The following is an 18,469-nucleotide window of genomic DNA, read 5'->3' on the forward strand; positions in this document are numbered from 1 at the left end:
CATTATGTTTGATGCTGTATTTATTATTTTATTCTATTGTTTGCACTATTTTATTTTGTCTTTGTGTGTTTTATTTATTATTAATTTGTTTTGCACTCACATACTCCAAAATCCAGCACAGCGTTCTTCTGACAGTTGCAATCTTCTCCTACTCAGTGCAGCATTGGAAGCAGTGCCCACTGGTGCATCAGTTATTCAGAATTATTATTACCTCTCTATCACTTATTCAGAATTATTATTATTATTATTATTATTATTATTATTATTATTATTATTATTATTATTATTATTATTATTATTATTAGCATAATACCATAATTATATTATTATTTATATTGTTTCTTAATTTTGACTTTGCATTCTGAGCAACAAAATACTCTTGGGCTCTGAGTCAGCCTCAAAAGTTTGATCTGCCAGTGACTGTGAGAATGTTCTTTGTAGTGTTCATAGCATACTCAGACTTTATTTTAGAAATGTGGGCAAAAGAAAATAATTTTTATTATGCAAAAGAAAGATAAGCTAGCAGGTAGCAGCAGAAGGGAAATGCAGTCATGCCACATTCACTGGTTTGAGCAGTAGGGACAGAAGGATCACAGGAAAGACTGCTTAGCTACAGCCCTTATCAATGCCAGCATGTTGAAAGGGTTTGACAGACTGTCAGGAAATGTGTTCATAATAGAGCCTTATTCTTGGGAGTGATTTGTGCACAAATACTGTTTTATGTACTGCCAAGCTTTGAGGGAAAAAAAAAAAGAAAATAGAATATGTGTGTGTGTTCTCATCTCATATTTGCCATCTCCACAAAGAGGGAGCAAAGGTTGTGGAAAAACATTTGAATATCACTTATTTATTCCACAGCCTTTAGAAGAGCAGTTAATACCAGGGATCTGGTATTGCACTGCTGTTAAATCTTAACTTGTAAGACTGTGGTAGCAAGTATTGAAACATGGATTTAATAATAAATTTTTTTAGATTCAAGAAAAAATTGCAGTAACATACTTTATTATCAGTTTTACCATGATCATTCATAACTTCAGTGAGTTAAAGTATTGGTGCACATTGTTTTACTGTTGAATATCAGATACAGCAAAGTGTGTTTATTTGTCAGTGGCATTCACCATTGGTATAATTCTGCACTTGTAAGTTGTGTGGGTTATAATTGCTGAGTGAGGCTTGAGTCCCTAAGCCAGAGGATTGCGCTGCATTACATCTGTAACTGGGTCTTTGCATTTAGAAGGGGTTATGTCATAACTTCAATAAATAGGTTTTTTCTGAATGTACCTTGAGTCATTATACAAATCTGGGTACAGGAGAAACTTCTTATCTGTTTAATGCTAATCTTTGTGTCACTGCATCTTTTGCTTATTTCCTGTATGATGTGCTGGGCCCAGTCAAATTCGCTATGCAGCTTTTCCTTCACTGTGCATGATACATGCAAAAGTACTTCCAAGAAATATTTACCGCTCTCCAAGAAATGTTTACAGTTTAGAACAGTCTAAGTATAATAGATGCTATCTACAATTCATCAACAAAAGTGGAAAAGAAAGTAAAGTTTTGGAAAAATATGTCAATTTCAATAATGGAATGCTTTAATTAAGTAGGGTGTGAGATCCATTTATTTCATGACTGCTTGAAACTTGTGACAACACCAGGAATTTTGAGGGTACCTTAGGCAAAACTGATACACTTTTTTTGGCTCACTGCAATGAAAGGTAGAAGATGGGAGTAGAAAACACGTACTACTGAAGTGAATAAAATGATTTTAATTTCCTCACAGGGACATGGTGAACCCCGTTGTTAATTTAAATTATAATTTCTAAGCACTATTATAGCATTGTAATTTTGGAAATAATATTCCTGACTGTAAACCTCAAACTGTGGAGAACCTTTGACTTCATAATTAATTGAAAATTCTATACGTTAAGAGGTTGGTCCATAAGAATTCTCTGAGTATCTTTTGTTTCTGAGCTGCTGTTCTTATATGTACGTCATTACTTTTGGGGGCAGAAGGTCAGAGTTTTTGCTGCAGTGTTTAGTGATTTGTCTTTATTAAGTTGTTCTTTGTTAGCAAAGATCTGAAAACTGAAAAGTAACAGTGTGTGACTTCCATGTGTAAAAGGACAATTTTATAGACATGACACAGCCTGATATTTGAGATTATATCTTTCTGTGTATTTACTGTTGCATGTGTAAAAGGACACTTTTATAGATATGACACAGCCTGATATTTGGGATTCATCTTTCTGTGTATTTACTGTTGCTCCTGCTCCTCTGTTGCAGTGCGGTTGGCACGTTTGCTCGAGCCTTGGACTGCAGTAGTTCTGTCAGGCAACCCAGTTTACACATGAGTGCAGCTGCTGCTTCCCGAGACATCACACTGGTAGGTGGCTTCTTAAACATCCTACAACTTCTATATCCATGAATTCAACACTGGTACTCCAAAGTCCCCATTTTGAACCTGTTGTCTTTAGATAACTGCGAGTAAGGGGTGGGGGTGTGGGTGTGTGCGTGTGTGTGTGTGTGTGTGTTAGAAAATCCTGCGTGTTTTCTTTAAGCTTCTCAGTGCTGTCCTTGCAATCACAATGTGCAACACCTGGCTTTAGCTGTGGATCACCCACAGCTGTGGATACCCACATACCCAGTGGATAATACACATTGTATAGGGATTCATTCAGGGCAGTGTCATTTAAAGTATGTGGTAATAAAGCTGACTGAAAATTGTGTAGATTAATACTTTGTCTTTACTGGATGTATATGTCATCATATTTTCTAAAGGATCAGCAATCTGATTTTGTAAGCATATTTTTTAAGAACATTTTAATTAGCATATTCCTACTAGGTTTCCTTAGTATGCTGTTCACTGTTAATGTAAGCACCTGCATCTTTTAGAGAAAGTGAAAAATATATTGATTACAGGTTTGTTTCTGTATAATCATCCTAGCTGAGATGAGAAGGTGTGCTACAGTAAATAAAGTATGCCCGGAACACTATGTGAGACCAAAAATATTACTGTTTCAGAGAATCAAGTTTGACTTAGATTTCCAAAAGCATAACTGTTGTTTTATTATTTTAAGTATTTTTGTATCTAAACACCATCACATAGTTTAGGCTAAAGAAGACCTGCTATTTACCAGATACTGGAGTATTAGAATTAGAGAAAACTCAACAAAACTAACAGATTAGTTCAAAATAGCTAAGGCACTGCCTTATAAAGTGAATAGAGAGCTCCTAGAATTCAGTTGCACAAAAATTTGTGGGAATGGACAGTACCAGCAGGTTAAAAAAAGGTTAGAAAAATTATGTAGCCATATAGGCCATACAGTAGTACTGAGGAGAATAGGGAAAGGTGTACCCTGTAAGTGTCCTCATTCTGAAGCTTTGTAGATGCTGATCAATGAAATGGGAATTGACCACCTGAATATTTTAGCTAAAATTCCTTGGTGCTACTGTAAAAGACACAATGCTTAGTTAAATGGGTGATTGGTCTGATTCAGTGGGACAATTCTTGTATTTCAGATAAAATAATTGTTTTATTATTATGAGAAAAATATTTAATTTTAAGTACACTTTTTCGGTGTACTTATAAGTTATTGAACAGAAAACTGATTTAGTCTGGACTATGATAGCATCATAAAGGTGGGGGCAAATGTAGTATTTTCAGTAATACTCAAAAGAATTTTCTGTTTCACAGTTACTAATATGACTTCTACCAGCACAATTCTGTTCACATTAAATAGTTTATTTTGTTCATCAAAATAGTTCTTTAACATTTTTCATTTTATTAATATTTTGTTGGATTAAGAATTTCTAATAAATTTCACATATTGCATAACCCTTCTTTATTTGCATCCTGTATTCAGTGTTTAATAGAGTGGATTTATCCTTATGGCAATTTCTTATTTGAAAGTACATGTGCAATGCTGCTAATAAAGGGACACTTTGAGTGCCATGTTAATGTTTCTCCATTGCAAATGATCCATTAAGTTCCATTACACTTAATGAAAGGCATATCTTATAATGAGGCATCAAAGGAGCCACCCTTGGCTTAATTATTGTGTCTGTCTCTTCTCATTTTCCTACCCCTTCAGCTTTTAAAACCCTACTTTTTTACCTTTTTGGAAATGTACTTCCTTCTAAATTAAGAAAAGACATATTTGTCATTATAATAGTTACTTTTTCAGACATTTCCATGTTAATTGGGAGCATATTTTCAGCAGCAGTTAAAGTTAGTAGAGACATTTGCAGAACTTGTGGTGTCTCATTTATACTTTGTGTATAGATGCATAACACTAAGAAAATTATACCATCTATCTTAATGCAAGACAGATAAGCCTTGCACCTGAGTTGATATTAATGGAATTTCTGTATGCCACACCTGTGGCTTTCCAGTATTCCTAATTAAGTTTTAATCCTATTTAGTTTTAATCAGGGATAACTGTAAACAGACTGATATTAAAAAAAAAAAAAGCCTAGATGATGAACATAGATAAATTCAGGGTTACACATTTCTTACAGATGAATAACAACTGGCAGGCTGCTTTCAGGCTCCTTTATTTTGCTAACATAGGGAAGGTAATGAGACAAGATAAGAAACCCCCTGCTTTTAGAAAACCCTACAGAAGACGTGAAACAATGTATGTTTACCTTCTTAGATGATAATGTGCTTCTCTTAAAGTGGTTGAGACTTGTGAGACAACCAACTAAAACTTGCATTTCTGGCCTTCTCAAAGGCTCTTTTTTTTATGTTGAAAATTCATGTCTAAGAAGAGAAAGAGACTTGGAAGATGTTCTGTTTCAGATTCCTAAATATTTCATAGTGCATATACTGACCATGAGAGCCATTTAAAGCAAAGTAGGCTGATGGCATCACTTGCTCCTTGTGGTGGGTTTTTTCAGAAGCACTTATGTGACCTTAATGTAGGGACCTAAATCTGATATTGGATGTCTCTTCAAAAATGAAATGTATGAGCTGTCTTTTCCTTTGCATTTTGGATGGTGTCTTTTTAATGATTTTTGTTAGACTTCCATATATGTGGCTCCTAAGGTAAACACACTTAAAGTGTGATTGAACTGGAGAATCCACACTCATTTTCCAGTTTGAGTGCTTTGTTGGAGGCAACTCACTCTGGAATGGCAGCTGGTTTGGGAGCTGTGTTGTGTGGCTGGTTGTAGGATGCCCTCTCATGCCCTTTCTTCCAGCTCCATGCAGCCCTTCCTTAGCTTTTGGTGGAAAGTTTCTTCCTCTGCCTGCTTATATTTGGACTTGAAGTTGCCTCTTAGCTGCATGGCTAACACTTTTTCTCTGACGTGTCCCCATGTCTGTGCTGGACAGCATGCTCTGGGCAAGAGTTTTTGGGGAAGGGTGGATCTTTCTCTGTCCTTCAGGTTCCTGTTTGGGAGAGGCAATGCCAGGTCTCCCAGCCTCTTGCTTCTTAGGGTAAAGCAGTTAAAAAGAAGATATTCCAGGATTTTTTTCTCAGCCTCTACTAATGCCTTCAGGCTTCTCTTGCTTTTGCTACCATAATTTGCATTGCAGTGTGGAAATTTGATGCAGGTCAGAGCTGACAAACCTGTAGAAGGCAGAGTTGTTATCAAAGAACTTGTCAGTGGTCTTGTGTCACAGGACAGCTCAGCGAAGGCAGCACTTACCCACAGGGTTCAGTATAAATCTTTAGTAATATCAAAAAAAATCATAATGGAGTCAGGTGTTTATTATAGATTAAAAATGAACATAAAGCAAGAGCAAGATTCTCATGTATTCACTTCTTTTGTAATTTTTATGAAAGTTGGTATCAGTGAATAGATCTGGATTCAGCAGCTGCTTGGAAGACACCCTGTGTGTACTGCCTTTCTGTGAGGGTTGCAATTTAAACAAAGATTTAAACCTCAGTAACACATCTTCTGTAAGAGTTCAATCTTTAGATCTGGTTTACTCATTGCCTGAATAGTAAACTATAAATCAGTGATTTCAATATACATTCTCTAATATGAAGCTGATGGATTTTAGGCATTATGTTACATACTTTCCTATTAGAATATTGATTTTAACAATGGCTTTTCTTCAGGCTGGTGAATTTGATTGAACCGTAAGTAAAATGATACATTGCAGGATAATAGTGACATTGCTTCTTGCAGACAAAATAGTTCCAGATTCTCGTGCTTGATGGCACTCAAAGACTTATAGTAAACATTGAAGAAAGACAGTAGTCATTGATAGAAGATGGCAAAAAACAAGAAAAATCCATTATTTGCACAGGATTTGTATGCATAAGCTCCGCTGGAATTGCTGTACTGACACATAATGTAGGAGTGCTCCTTCCTAGCAAGGTTTTCTCATGGCAGGGTTTGTGGCCCTGTGAGAGTTTGCATGCTACACCTGGAGCTCAGCACTGTGGTGGGATACATTGGGAGGGCACTGATAGAGGGTCACAGACATTAGCACACTTACAGCTCTGATATCTCCTTCAGCACAGCCAGTTGGATTGTGCTGATGGAGTCTTCTGGGATGCTGAGTCAGAAATGCTGCTTTCGTGCTCATTTTCCCAACAGTTGGTTTTGTTTACTTTTTATATTCCTCATCATTGGTTAGCAATGGGAGCATTCAGTGTTACCTGCAGTGGGAAGTTTGTTCTAATTTGTTTGTTTTCTGTTTTTTCCTTTTATAACAAAAGGGAATCAACCAAAGAAACCTTATTTACTGGTCTGTGATAACAGTGTTTAGCAAGGGACAAAAATTTTGCTGCTCTTTCAGTATGATGATAATGAAAACAATAAATGTCTTCCTTCTGTAGCAATGAGAATATTGAGCTCATAGAAGTCTGAGCAGCTGTTTAGTTATTATTTAGAGCTTCTGTTAATTGAAAATGGCCCCACAGTCAATATATGCCACTGTCTTTATTGGGTTTCTTGGAACCAGTTTCTGCCAACAAGAGATTCTTTAGAAATGTTTGCTAGTAATTTTCAGGAACTAATAAACTAATATCATTTTTGGTAAACATTTTATCACTGTATTTCCTTTCACAGATTAAGTAATAAACCATTTCTTTTCCTCGTATTCCACAGCAGAGAACTATGATATCAAGATAGAGTCTAAATTTAGCATTAACTGAGGCTCCTTGCTTGCTTTACAAAGAATAATATATTGATTTTGCATTAACTGAGATGGACTAGTGTCTATTTAAACATGTCTTTATTCTCTCCTTGTCCCTGCCAGTTTCATGCAATGGACACACTGCATAAACACAACTATGATCTGAGCAGTGCCATCGGTGTCCTGGTGCCACTGGGAGGGCCTGTCTTGTGTAGAGATGAAATGGAGGAGTGGTCAGCATCAGAAGCTAGTTTATTTGAAGAGGCTTTGGAAAAGTATGGCAAGGACTTCAATGACATTCGACAAGACTTTGTAAGTATGAAAGTAGTGCCCTTTCCTGGAGCTGTGTTTTGCTGTGGTTGAGCATAGCTGCTTTCTGTAGGTTTGGAAGGTTTAGCTAGGGGAGAAATCTGTGTAGCTGATACATGTGATTAACATATTTATGCATTTTATCTGGCTGAAAGGCAATATGCTTTCTTGTTCAATGCTATTGTTTGGAAAGATGGTGACAGAAGATAATCTTTTTAGTGGTTTAATATCAGGTAGTAGGTTTCATGCTGAGATACTCCAATAAGGATTTTAACAAGGATCTTACAAGCATTTGAAAAAGGTCCAGGAACTTTGCAGTGTTTCCACAATTTCCAGTGAAATTCATTAGCAGCTACATGGCTGGCTCCCCTGGGTGTTTTGGAAAGCTGGGGTTTCCTAGCAGAGAGAAATTTGTATTCAGATAGGTTTTAAAATGTACTACAGGGAGTTGTTTTGACATATTAGATGTTTTGGCAGTTCTGAAAAGTAAAAGAAATGTTTTCCAATATGTTCTAACTATAATAATTTTTGTATTAAGTATCAGACTATAGGACAGTAAACCTTTAATTTGCTAATTCTAATGCAGAGTAATGAAATTAAATGTATTCTAACACTGATTGCTAGAATTGCTAGTAATTTGCTGCAATTTTTTTCCACGTTTTATGGAAAAGCCTTTTTCTTTCAAGGAAAAATATTTCATCTGCTGTACCATGTTCAAGTTGGGCTTCATGAAAAAGTTAAGATTTGAACCAAAGGAATTCCATAATTTAAGACTGAAGTTGATTTAAACATCTTCACATTCATCTCATACTGCATGACTCTGAGAACTCTGATTTTTAAATTTTCTTTGCAGAAATTTATTAATAGTCTTTGTGGGGCGGGGGGAAAGGGTGTTGTATGGTAAATGTAGAAGTCCTTACAAGACAGAAGTCCTTACAGGACAGTGGGAGGAGGCTTGGCAATGAGCTGTCTTTCTTTCATTTTCACAGATTTGAAATGGAACAGGTAATTGAATGAAGGTGGGAAGCGAGGGCTATTGTTTTTCTAAAGAACTGACATTTTAATAGGTGTATTATATCTGCATGCTTAATTTTGACATTCCTAAGGGAGAAAATGTTCATTACATTGATGACATAAGGTTGAAAGTTGCATCATGGCTGAAACAGCTCTTTTAGGTTCAAGGAAGTATTATTGAAAAAACAATATTTATATATATTTTAGAACAGAAATCTTAAGGTATAGTACATTCCATATTATTTCTTATACAGACAAATGGTTCTCATTTGTAAGTGTACAATAGTTCAGGAGCTATGTCTTCTAATTAAATGATTCCTAATATATAATATTTGGCTTTTGAAAATGCCTTAAGCATATAACATGTTTTATTGGCTGTTTACAAGTTGTGTTCTAACACAATTTGTGAGCAAGCATGCAGAAGGCTTGTCTCTGGTATTTCTATGGCATTTATATGGTATTTTTCTGTATAATTTCTGTGTTACCTACTATTGCATGAAAGTGGTGCAGTGTAGTAACATGTCACAAGAATTGCTTCTGCAATATTTGTAATATTCAAATGCTAGATATTTGAATGACTTTACTAGAAGCTGTTTACAGTGTTAAAATTTTGTCTTGGATACACTGATAAAATTTTGTCCTGATACTCTCCCTCTTTCACTAAATCTTCCTTCCCAAAATGCAACTATTTTGCCCTGGTCTCCTCCCAAAGCAGGAGACACACGGACATCTGGTGATAGCATTGTGTAGCCTACTGAGGGCACCTTAACCATGAGTCAGAGTGCAGCACAAATGGATGTGGAGCACTAATTAATTATAGCTTATTTTAGTTAGAACAGGCATATTATCTTTTCTTAGTCACTTTTTTTTAATCTTTGGAAAAGTGTCATTTTAAAAACATCCTTAGAAGAACATCTATTTTATACCCAATTTATATGGTACTAAGAACAGTGCACAGTCTTTATTTAATTCTATGTAATTTGAAATCTTTCAATTATGTTAGCCATTGTGTAGTTTTGGGATTTCTTAATTTCTCTAGTGTAAAATTTATGGGTTCTCACTTCCTATGTAGCAATCTAAAAATGCAGGGATTTGAAAACACACATTTGCTTTTTAAGTAATATTTGAAAATAGTCCTTTGAGATCTAGATCACAGGTATGTGAAAAGTTTCTGCAAGGTGAGGAAGGTATAACTATGTAGCATATAAGCAGTGATTTTTCCATGATAGTACTTTCATGTGTTCTCCTCCCTCTCTTCAGTGGCAGCCATTGATAAGCTTACTTCTGATAGGTATCTAAGTACTCCAAGATGTGTTGTAAGAGCAAGGATAAAGAAGATAATGAGCTGATAGTGTACATGTGAACTTTTTGGGTCTCCAAGTAGGGTCTAATGATAAAATTAAATCTGCAGTGCCTGAGATCAAACTCCAACCTCAGCAATCATGCAGTGGTGCCACAGGACAGGCAAGAAAGTCATGTTGCATGGCAGAAGGCGGTTGGTAGCAGTCTGCTGATGCAGAAGGGTGGTGTATTACCTGCCCGAGTCACTACATCCCAGAGGAGTTGCCTTTTCTGTGTCGGCCCAGATTTGCAAGGCACAGCAGCTGCAACTGCAGTCCTTACATGACAGTTCTGTAAAGGGCAGATTAATTTACTTTTCCAGCAGTTACTGGGAACTGCCACTGTTTGATGTTCAATGTGCAGCTCAAGCATTAAGTTACAAACACTAAATGTTAATAAACAAGATTGTTATAAGTTAAATGGTGTAAAGGTTGTTACGTCTTTTTCATAGATAGGAGATGCTCAATTGTAATCAAGTTACCAATCTAGCTTTTGAATAATAATTTTCATTGACCGTTGACTCATTGACTCTTGTAGGAGAGGTTCTTCTGTCTTTACTCTGTGTGAATCCTCATCAAGCTAAACATTATAAGCTAATTCACTTTTCTTGATGTGCTTGAATTATTTCACATCCCAGAGTAGTAGAATGGGAAAAGAGTAGATATTTTGTTCTCCAAATGTAACTATTTTCCTAACAGTAAGACAAAGATGTTATGCTTGTTAATTCTTAGTTTTTCATTATCAACGGTTTTCACAAATTTACAACTATTAGATCCCAGATATGGCAGGAAAGGCCTTGGTGATCAAGAGTAGGGACTGTTTCTAGAAAGCTAGAGCAACTGTTTTCCAGCTTCAGAAAATTGTGAAAACATGGCTTAAAATTACAATGTTAATTTTAAGATGCTTTATAATCCTAAATTTTTCTTGCTGATATGATTTGATTGGTCTATTTTTAGCCTGGAGAAACTAAAGAAACTTAAAACTCCCCTCTCTCTGTTTTTGTAGAGCTGATAGCTTTTGCTAATTTTCTCCTGCAAAACTGTTGTGCAGATAAGCATATTTACTTCTTTCAAGGACAGAATTTGGAAATGACAATGTATTAATCTATGGTGTTCACAGCTTCACTGGCAGTTCAGAGCATTAAGTGGATGGGTAAATGGAATACAGGTTATCCATACTCAGTCTAGCAGCTTCTCCAAGTTTTGAATCAAAGTATGAAAATATTACAATTATTTGATCCAAGCATCTTAATTATCTTCCTTCAATTATAGATACTTAGTGAGTAAATAAACATACTGGTGTCACAGCCATAGTTAAAACAGATTGAAATATTTTCTAGAGAAATGGCAAACATTTGTAGCATGAATGTGCTAATATTCAGGAAGGAAACTAACTATAAATATGCTAAAATGTACTAATTGACAATGTCTGGTACCTGGGGGGACAGCATTTCACCTGGATACCAAGGGGAATGTGAACTTGAAGACCGAGAATCATTTTATCTGTCACCTCACACCAAACACATCTTCTTGTTACTGGCCTCTTTGAGATTTCTCTCAAGGCATAATTTACCTGAAAAAGCAAAAGAATTTTAGGAACCTGAATTGTGTTGCTACTTATTAAGACATCAGCATAAGCCTTTCATACCCTGCTGCTTTTGGATCAAATGTAAATGTTCAGGGATTCACACACTTTGGAACACTTCTGACTCTGAACCTGAATCAAGAAACCTGAAAAATTAGTGAGCTCCTGCATGAAGGGAGAGGTAATTTGAGAAAGTGTTCCTCTGGTGTTTTAGGAATTTAACTAAAGGTGCAGGAAACTCTTTTTTGGCTTAAAACATGCAGAAAGCTGCCTAGTGCGGTCAGTAAGGTTGGAAAGATCAGCATCTACACCTGTATTTTCTGGATCCTCCTAAAGATCATCCTCGTTTCTAGAAAGCAGATAATGTTTGCATTAATGCATGCCTCTAGAAAATATAACACACAAATTAGTAACATTTCCAAGTAATGAAGAAAAATTGCATAAAGTTTGGATGAGACATCCTAATTTAAAATATCGAAAGACCTTGTGGAGTTAAATAGATTATTTGGTGATAATTAAAAATGATCGCCTACTTTTCTACCCTACACTTAAGACCTTTTTATTTTACTGATGAACGTGGGCACCCAAAATAATTGTCATTATGAAAGGCACCTTGTTTGTACAGAGATTTTTGAAATATTTATTGTCAGTATCACTCATGTTGCTCAGGGTAACATTCGTCCCTCACATCCTTTTGTTTCTTGGTAATAGTTGAGAGCATGTGGGAGTTTATGCAAAACTAGTGGTAATGTATGAGCAGCTGAGTTGTTATGGGACATGAAAAATCTGAACTATGTATGGTATCCTTTGTATTTTTAAGAGTAAAATTACCATGAGACTCAAGCACAGTCTTGTCAAGATGATTTCTTTTAGTCCTAATGTTATTCTCCAACGGACACACTTTATAAAAGAGATATTACCTTCTGTGTTTCCTGATGGAAATCTGCATTCTGTTTTGATCATTTTGTTTAACTATGTGGCTTAAACAGAATAAATTACATTTAGATTTGGATGTGTGATGCCATAATTCTGCATACTTGTGAACTGTAAGGAAAGGCTGTGTGTTATTAATTGCAATATGTGTTTGTTTGCATATGGATTCTAATGCAGTTATTTAACACATTCAGGTTTTAGTATTTGTCTCAACTATACTTGATTTTAACATGTGTTTAATAAGAAGTGAACATTGCAATTTCTTGGAACCACTTTAACTTGTAACATATGTTTTTCAGCTCCCTTGGAAGTCCCTGACTAGCATCATTGAGTATTACTACATGTGGAAAACCACTGACAGATATGTGCAGCAGGTAATTCAATTACTATTTCAGAATGAACCAGTCTGAGATATTCTTTAAAAAAAGTGATGTTGTTAAACCATAAAAATCTCTTTGTGCTCTTGAAAAGATACATGATGGGAGGTCTAAGGTAATGTTTTGCGGTATAGACCAGTGCTGTTACAGGCTGCATTGTTGAATCCTCTGGTGCCCGCTGTACATCCCATAGCTGTGAAGAGCTTTTTAACCTATTTGTATTCTATGCCAGTTTGAAGGAATGGGATTCCTGGTTCCTCCTTCAGTAGGGGATCAGACAGAAATGGGCTGCAGAGCAAATAGTTTAGGTAGTGAAGCTCTGCCATGGGACTGAAAGAAGTACAAAAATATGTTGTGTTACAGTGGCTGCTAGTGTGATGAACCTTTAATTGGTACTTCTGGATCAAGCATTACTTTGGCATTACCAGCATTTCAAAACTGAGACCATTCTGCACACTGTGGGTTTGTGCATCCATCTGATTGCATGTGCAGCTGTTTGGGTTGCTGTGGAGCAAAAATGTGTTAAGATTATGTTGGGTACCAATACTAGGATATTTTTAGCAGGTTTAGTCAAATTGTCAGTGTTGATGCTTTTTATCTACTGTATTTTGTATATATTTACTCTTTGGTTTAGACCATAGAATACTTTAAAAGGCTCCATTTTAATTTCTGATTTAATGCTTAAGCTAGTAGCTCCAGTAGCTCCTTTATTTGCTGCATAATTGATGGTGATGTTATGGACAGTGTATTGAAAAGAATGTTTATGCTGTAATAATTACGGTTATACTGTTAGATGGATCTTTGGATGTGTTTCAAATTAAATGATCAGAGGGATGGTTACTTTAGGTTGTCCTGGTTTATTTGTTTCTATATCATCTTGTTAGGGCATGGAAAATAAGGGAAAGGTGTTTTACTGCATGGTAGAGTCTTGGAGTATGACTAGGACATTTTAGTTCTGTGGATAATACAAATGGAATATAATATGTTCCATATAAAGGCATGTTTTTCTAGGTTTGTCACTGTTCCTTTCACTTTTAACCCTGTTTTTCACTGTTGATTTTTATCCTAAAAAGGTGCTGTCAGCGGAGATTTGCTGTGCACTCTTGTCAGCTCTTAATGGCTGGGCAACAGATTATCATTAAGAATCAGATAAAAGTGTGAGGTTTTTTCTGAAATACTTGCTCTGGAGTAGTTGGTGAAAGGCTAAGATTCCTTTTGTAGTTCTCTAGAGCTATTTATGATTCTATTACTACAATGATCAAGGTGTATGTGTTAAGATTGCATATGCTTTCACAGGATTAGGGTTTTTGCAGGAAAAACATGTAGGCTTTTTATCTGCAGCTTGAATGCTCTGGTAAATGCCTGTGTTTTACTTGTAACTAAATAAACTTCCAACATCCTACTCAAACCATGGCAATACACGCAGGATGGAATTCTTTAGACGTGTTCTTTCAGGGTCACGTATGTGATCGTCAGTAATAAAACCAGTGTAGGCCAAATGCCTAATTTTTATCCTGGTTAACATTTCTATAATCAATCCTAAGAAGGGATCACAACTTCATCATACCCTAGTTTAGTTTTTTTTTGAATGGTAAGAATTGATACAGTTCAGTCAAAACAGTATCTGCAAGATTTTCTTTCCCAAAAAGAACAAGCAGTGATACTTGAATGTAGTTCAGGGAGAAAATGTATTTGGTAATAAAGTGGACATTTCAGAGTCATTCTTCTCTAAATCTCATGTTTGAGGGGCAGGGGGACTGGTGGGATTGGGAAGATGAAAAGGGTCAATGCACATACTCGAATCTTAAAATACAGTCTCTGAGTTCTAGATTGGTGTGATTTAATATGAAAAATTGCTTTTAATTATCTTTACTTTGTGTGAATTGGATGTGTTGTGTCAGGCATAAGAAAGGTTTCTTTATCATAATTTTTACTAAATGTTATTCTTGTTAGGTTATAAATGTGGTGATTTAATGGCAGTGGAGGTACTGCTACCACCTTGCTTTGAGAACATCTTCCCTTCAAGTCAAAGTGAAGGGAAGATATGTTAAAGTTCTCTGAACTTGTCTAGCAAAACTAGACAAGTTTAAAACAGCCTTGGTTAATCATTCCTGGTGATAGGGCACTTCTCGTGACCACTACGTTATATACAGTATTTGAGGATGGCCAGGTTTGATTGATTGATTCTACTGAATGAAAACTTATTTGTGATGATCTTCTTGAAAGTCCAGTTCAATGGGAAAAGACTTCATAAGAGGAAAAGAGTGAACACATATGGTAGCTAAATTGCTCTACTGCAACAATATATTACAATTACATCTCATTTCTTTGTTTCCACTGTTGAAAAGAGTACTAATTTAGGGAAGTGGTCAGTTCTTGGGATATTTGTAAGTTGATATTCTTAACAAAAGTTCTTAAAACTCACAAATACTCATTTTCAATTGTAGTTCATTAAAAGCATTAGACCCCAGGTGAAAAACTGGGTTAGTATATTCTGACCTCCCCTGCAATGCAGTCTGTAAGACCTGTTTGAAATACTGTTTAAGATGTAAATTTTTTTTCCTGGTAAAGCATCAGCTCTCTTTGTTACATTGCTCCAGTAATTTATTACATTGCTCTCGGGATTTGTTACAAACTGGTGCTTTGTTTCTTGTCTAAATATTTTCAGTTTCAGCCTCCAGCTTTTACCAGTTCTGTCTCTAGTTTTCAACAGACAGAGGTTTAATCTCAGAAACTGCAACTATTGGTAGTTTTCTTTCTTCTTCCTTTCCTCTCTCTTGGTACTTAGAAGTTGATATGTCAGTGAGGAATCAGGCTGTGACATGTTCTGTTGCGTTTAGAGACCAATAGTTAGCCATAGTTTTAATGTATAAAAATATAGCTTATACTGAAATGGCATTGCATGATTTGCTTTTTTAGAAGGCAGTAGGTAATTCCCTTTAGTAAATACAGGAGAAAAGCAATTGTTATATTGCATTCCTTACAACCCCCATGCCAGTACTGAAAGTATGCTAAAATTTAATCAATGTGTATATAGTCACTTCTTATTGACACTGCCAGCAGGGCTTAATACAGCTTCCTACACATGCCTCTACATTCTGGCAGTGCTTCAGGGTTGCTTTCATCCTTTTTTGCCCATTATTGTATTTTCTCTTTTGCTCATGGTAGGTGTGCAGTGAGATTTACTCATTTTTGTAGAATGGACCAGTTAGGAAGCTCTGAGGAATGTGTGGTAACCCTTTGCCTGGCAGTTTCACATGCTTCTGTCAGGCTGCAAACAAGTTCTATATTGTTTGATATAATATGAAAAAGAGCGAGAGACAGTTGTAGAAAACTTGTGTCCTGCTGTTAAGCAGAGGGAGTTCACCATTGGGAGCTCCTCTCCTGGGGCTGTGAAATGTTCTCAGGTTAAAAACTTCTAGTTTATGAGACTTGGAGCATGGTGCTGCTGTGCTGTTCTTTCTCCTTGCTCTTGTAAAAACTGACCCAGGCAGAGCAGACCATGTTTGCATTTTTCTATGGGCCTGCTGAGGGTAGAGCAGTGTAGTCAAGCCTTGCACTGGGGAAAGATTGCTACTGTACCGGCAGTGTCAACAAGGATTAACTTCTGTAGCTCCAAAATGGGTATCTGTGAACAGCAAAAAGCTGTAAGGAAAAAAAAAATCTGTCTTGGACATGAATGGAAAAAAAGCTCTCATTGCACAGGAACTAATTAATGGTGGCATGGACTGATGAAGAAGTCTATTTGTTACATATTACCCCTTTAAGATGCAGTTTTATAAGTGAGAGTTTTATAAATGGACAACACAGAGGCAACTTAATGAAATGGAGAAGAACAGCAGTTTACACCAGGAGGTTTAGTCAGACTGCTGGGCCAGTAAAGCTGAATAACCCTGCAACTCACCTCATGGCTCAGGACTCTCAGAGAAGTGTCATCTAATGATAGTTTTCTCAAGGTGGGAAATATTTTCCTGGATTATAAACCTTGCAAAAGTTGGATATAAAAAAAATAGGAGTACAGCAGAGAGGAGAAGTGGCTGTTGCAGGTGAAATGAAGGACTGAGTTTTAATCACCTGATAAAGACAGGTAGTACTGATTTATTATTGCTGGCTATAAATGCGTCCCCTCCTTTTTCTTATCCTCTGTAATGAAATTGACCATGACTCAAATCCTTTTCTCTCTTGCTTTTTCTTTTTTCTCTCCAGTGAATAGAAGTAATGTCTTGAGTACAGAAAGTGCAGGGAAATATATATAATGCTTTTTTCTTGATCTTTTACATACAAATATTTTGGAAAACCTGTGGACACATGGAATCAGTATTTCTTGTGCCACTGCTGAAAAAACTGTTGTCTTAGTTACTTGTATAATATATGGCAATAACTAAAACTTCTCAACGTTATAGAAATGCAAAATGGTTTAAGTTTGTTGCAAGTATGAAGAAAGTAATGATTTAGTAAATTCACAATCTATCTTGACAGTAGTATAGCTGTCCTGTTACTGTGATGTTCCTGAATCACAGTTTTGATGGCATTTAATGCTAGTAAGTATTTAGTTATTGCTAAGATTCAGTGGACTTTATTGTTACTAGTACTCTGTTAAAAAAAGCTCAGGCTCAGTCTGGACAGAGCAGCCAAGAAGTTTTGTTACATGACTGATGAGGAACACAATTTTATTCATTTAGTTTCTACTTAATTCTGCAATGAGGGATTGTCACGGTATCATGCATGTTTATATAGTTGTAATTTATGTAAACTGTCATTGTCATTTTTACAGTTTACATATGTGAAGCCTGTGAGTTTTACTGGGAAGGACAGCATATTATGATTTCAAACTAATACTAAAAATTGAGAGCTTGTTTTTCATGATTTTCATCGTGTAGATTTCTACACTTGTTTTGGAAGCTCTTCTGAAATCACAAAATAGAAATAATTTAAAGATGTATTGTGTGCAGTTTTATGAAATGTCATACCTTAATGTAACAAAATATTTTAATGTGTTAATTTTTCAACTAGAAACGTCTGAAAGCAGCTGAAGCAGAAAGTAAATTGAAACAAGTATACATCCCCACCTAGTGAGTATAACAACAAACTCATTTTTTAAATAATATGCAGGTAAAATTGAAACAGTAACATGCAGTTACATGCATGGTATTTTCCTAGGCATCTCTCTAATGGTTACTTTCACAGGATTTGTTATATGCAGAGATATAATCCAAAAATGCCAGAAACTCTTGTCTTAAGTAAAAACTTCTTACTTTACTGTCTTTGGTTTTTGACCTGCAATCTTTTTGTCTGGAATAAGAAGTTTTACAAAGGCTGATCAAGTGCAACCTGTGGACTGTTCACATGCAAGAAGAGTCTATTAATTTAAAAAAAGCAGTTTTTCCAAAACAATCTCTTCCAAATCCCTGTAGCACACTTCATATTTGCGTAAATGCAATATTTCAAAGTAGAAGCAGTTGTTAATGTCATTACATAAAATGAAATCAGGTAATTTCCCATTACAGTTTTATCTGGCTGATTAAAATTTGTTCTTCATCTAGAGACAAGAGATATTCTGGTTCTTAATTAAAGGTAGCACACAGCCCCATATATTCTGTATTTGACCATGTGCTATTAATGCAATCTTGTTTTCTTCTGAGGGGTTTTTGATCTGTATTTCTTTTAGATTTAAACTGGATGTTATATCTGCTTCTGTTAACATGTGGTTTGTAGAAAAAAGATAAAATCCCTCCTACATATTCATAATTTCCTCAATATTATGATGAGAGAAAGGATTCCAAATCACTTTTTTCTAAGCTTTCTGTGGGTATATTCAGTT

The 18,469-nt window shown here is 35.8% G+C and overlaps 1 protein-coding gene across 11 annotated transcripts in view; it reads left to right on the forward strand.

The window, feature by feature from the left end:
- MTA3 (metastasis associated 1 family member 3) overlaps nt 1–18,469 on the forward strand; it is a 300,754-nt gene that overhangs the window by 136,981 nt on the left and 145,304 nt on the right. For all 11 annotated transcript variants that reach the window (XR_010359201.1, XM_064414387.1, XM_064414386.1 and 8 more), the window contains 4 exons: nt 2,281–2,380; nt 7,214–7,402; nt 12,571–12,645; nt 17,662–17,720. Coding sequence is in view for 10 of the 11 variants with exons in the window: in XM_064414387.1 (XP_064270457.1) it covers nt 2,281–2,380; nt 7,214–7,402; nt 12,571–12,645; nt 17,662–17,720 (423 nt within the window). In the remaining variant the exon portion in view is untranslated. The remainder of the gene's footprint in view (nt 1–2,280; nt 2,381–7,213; nt 7,403–12,570; nt 12,646–17,661; nt 17,721–18,469) is intronic.

Source organism: Passer domesticus, chromosome 3 (genome assembly GCF_036417665.1).
Source record: "Passer domesticus isolate bPasDom1 chromosome 3, bPasDom1.hap1, whole genome shotgun sequence".
Taxonomy (NCBI): domain Eukaryota; kingdom Metazoa; phylum Chordata; class Aves; order Passeriformes; family Passeridae; genus Passer; species Passer domesticus.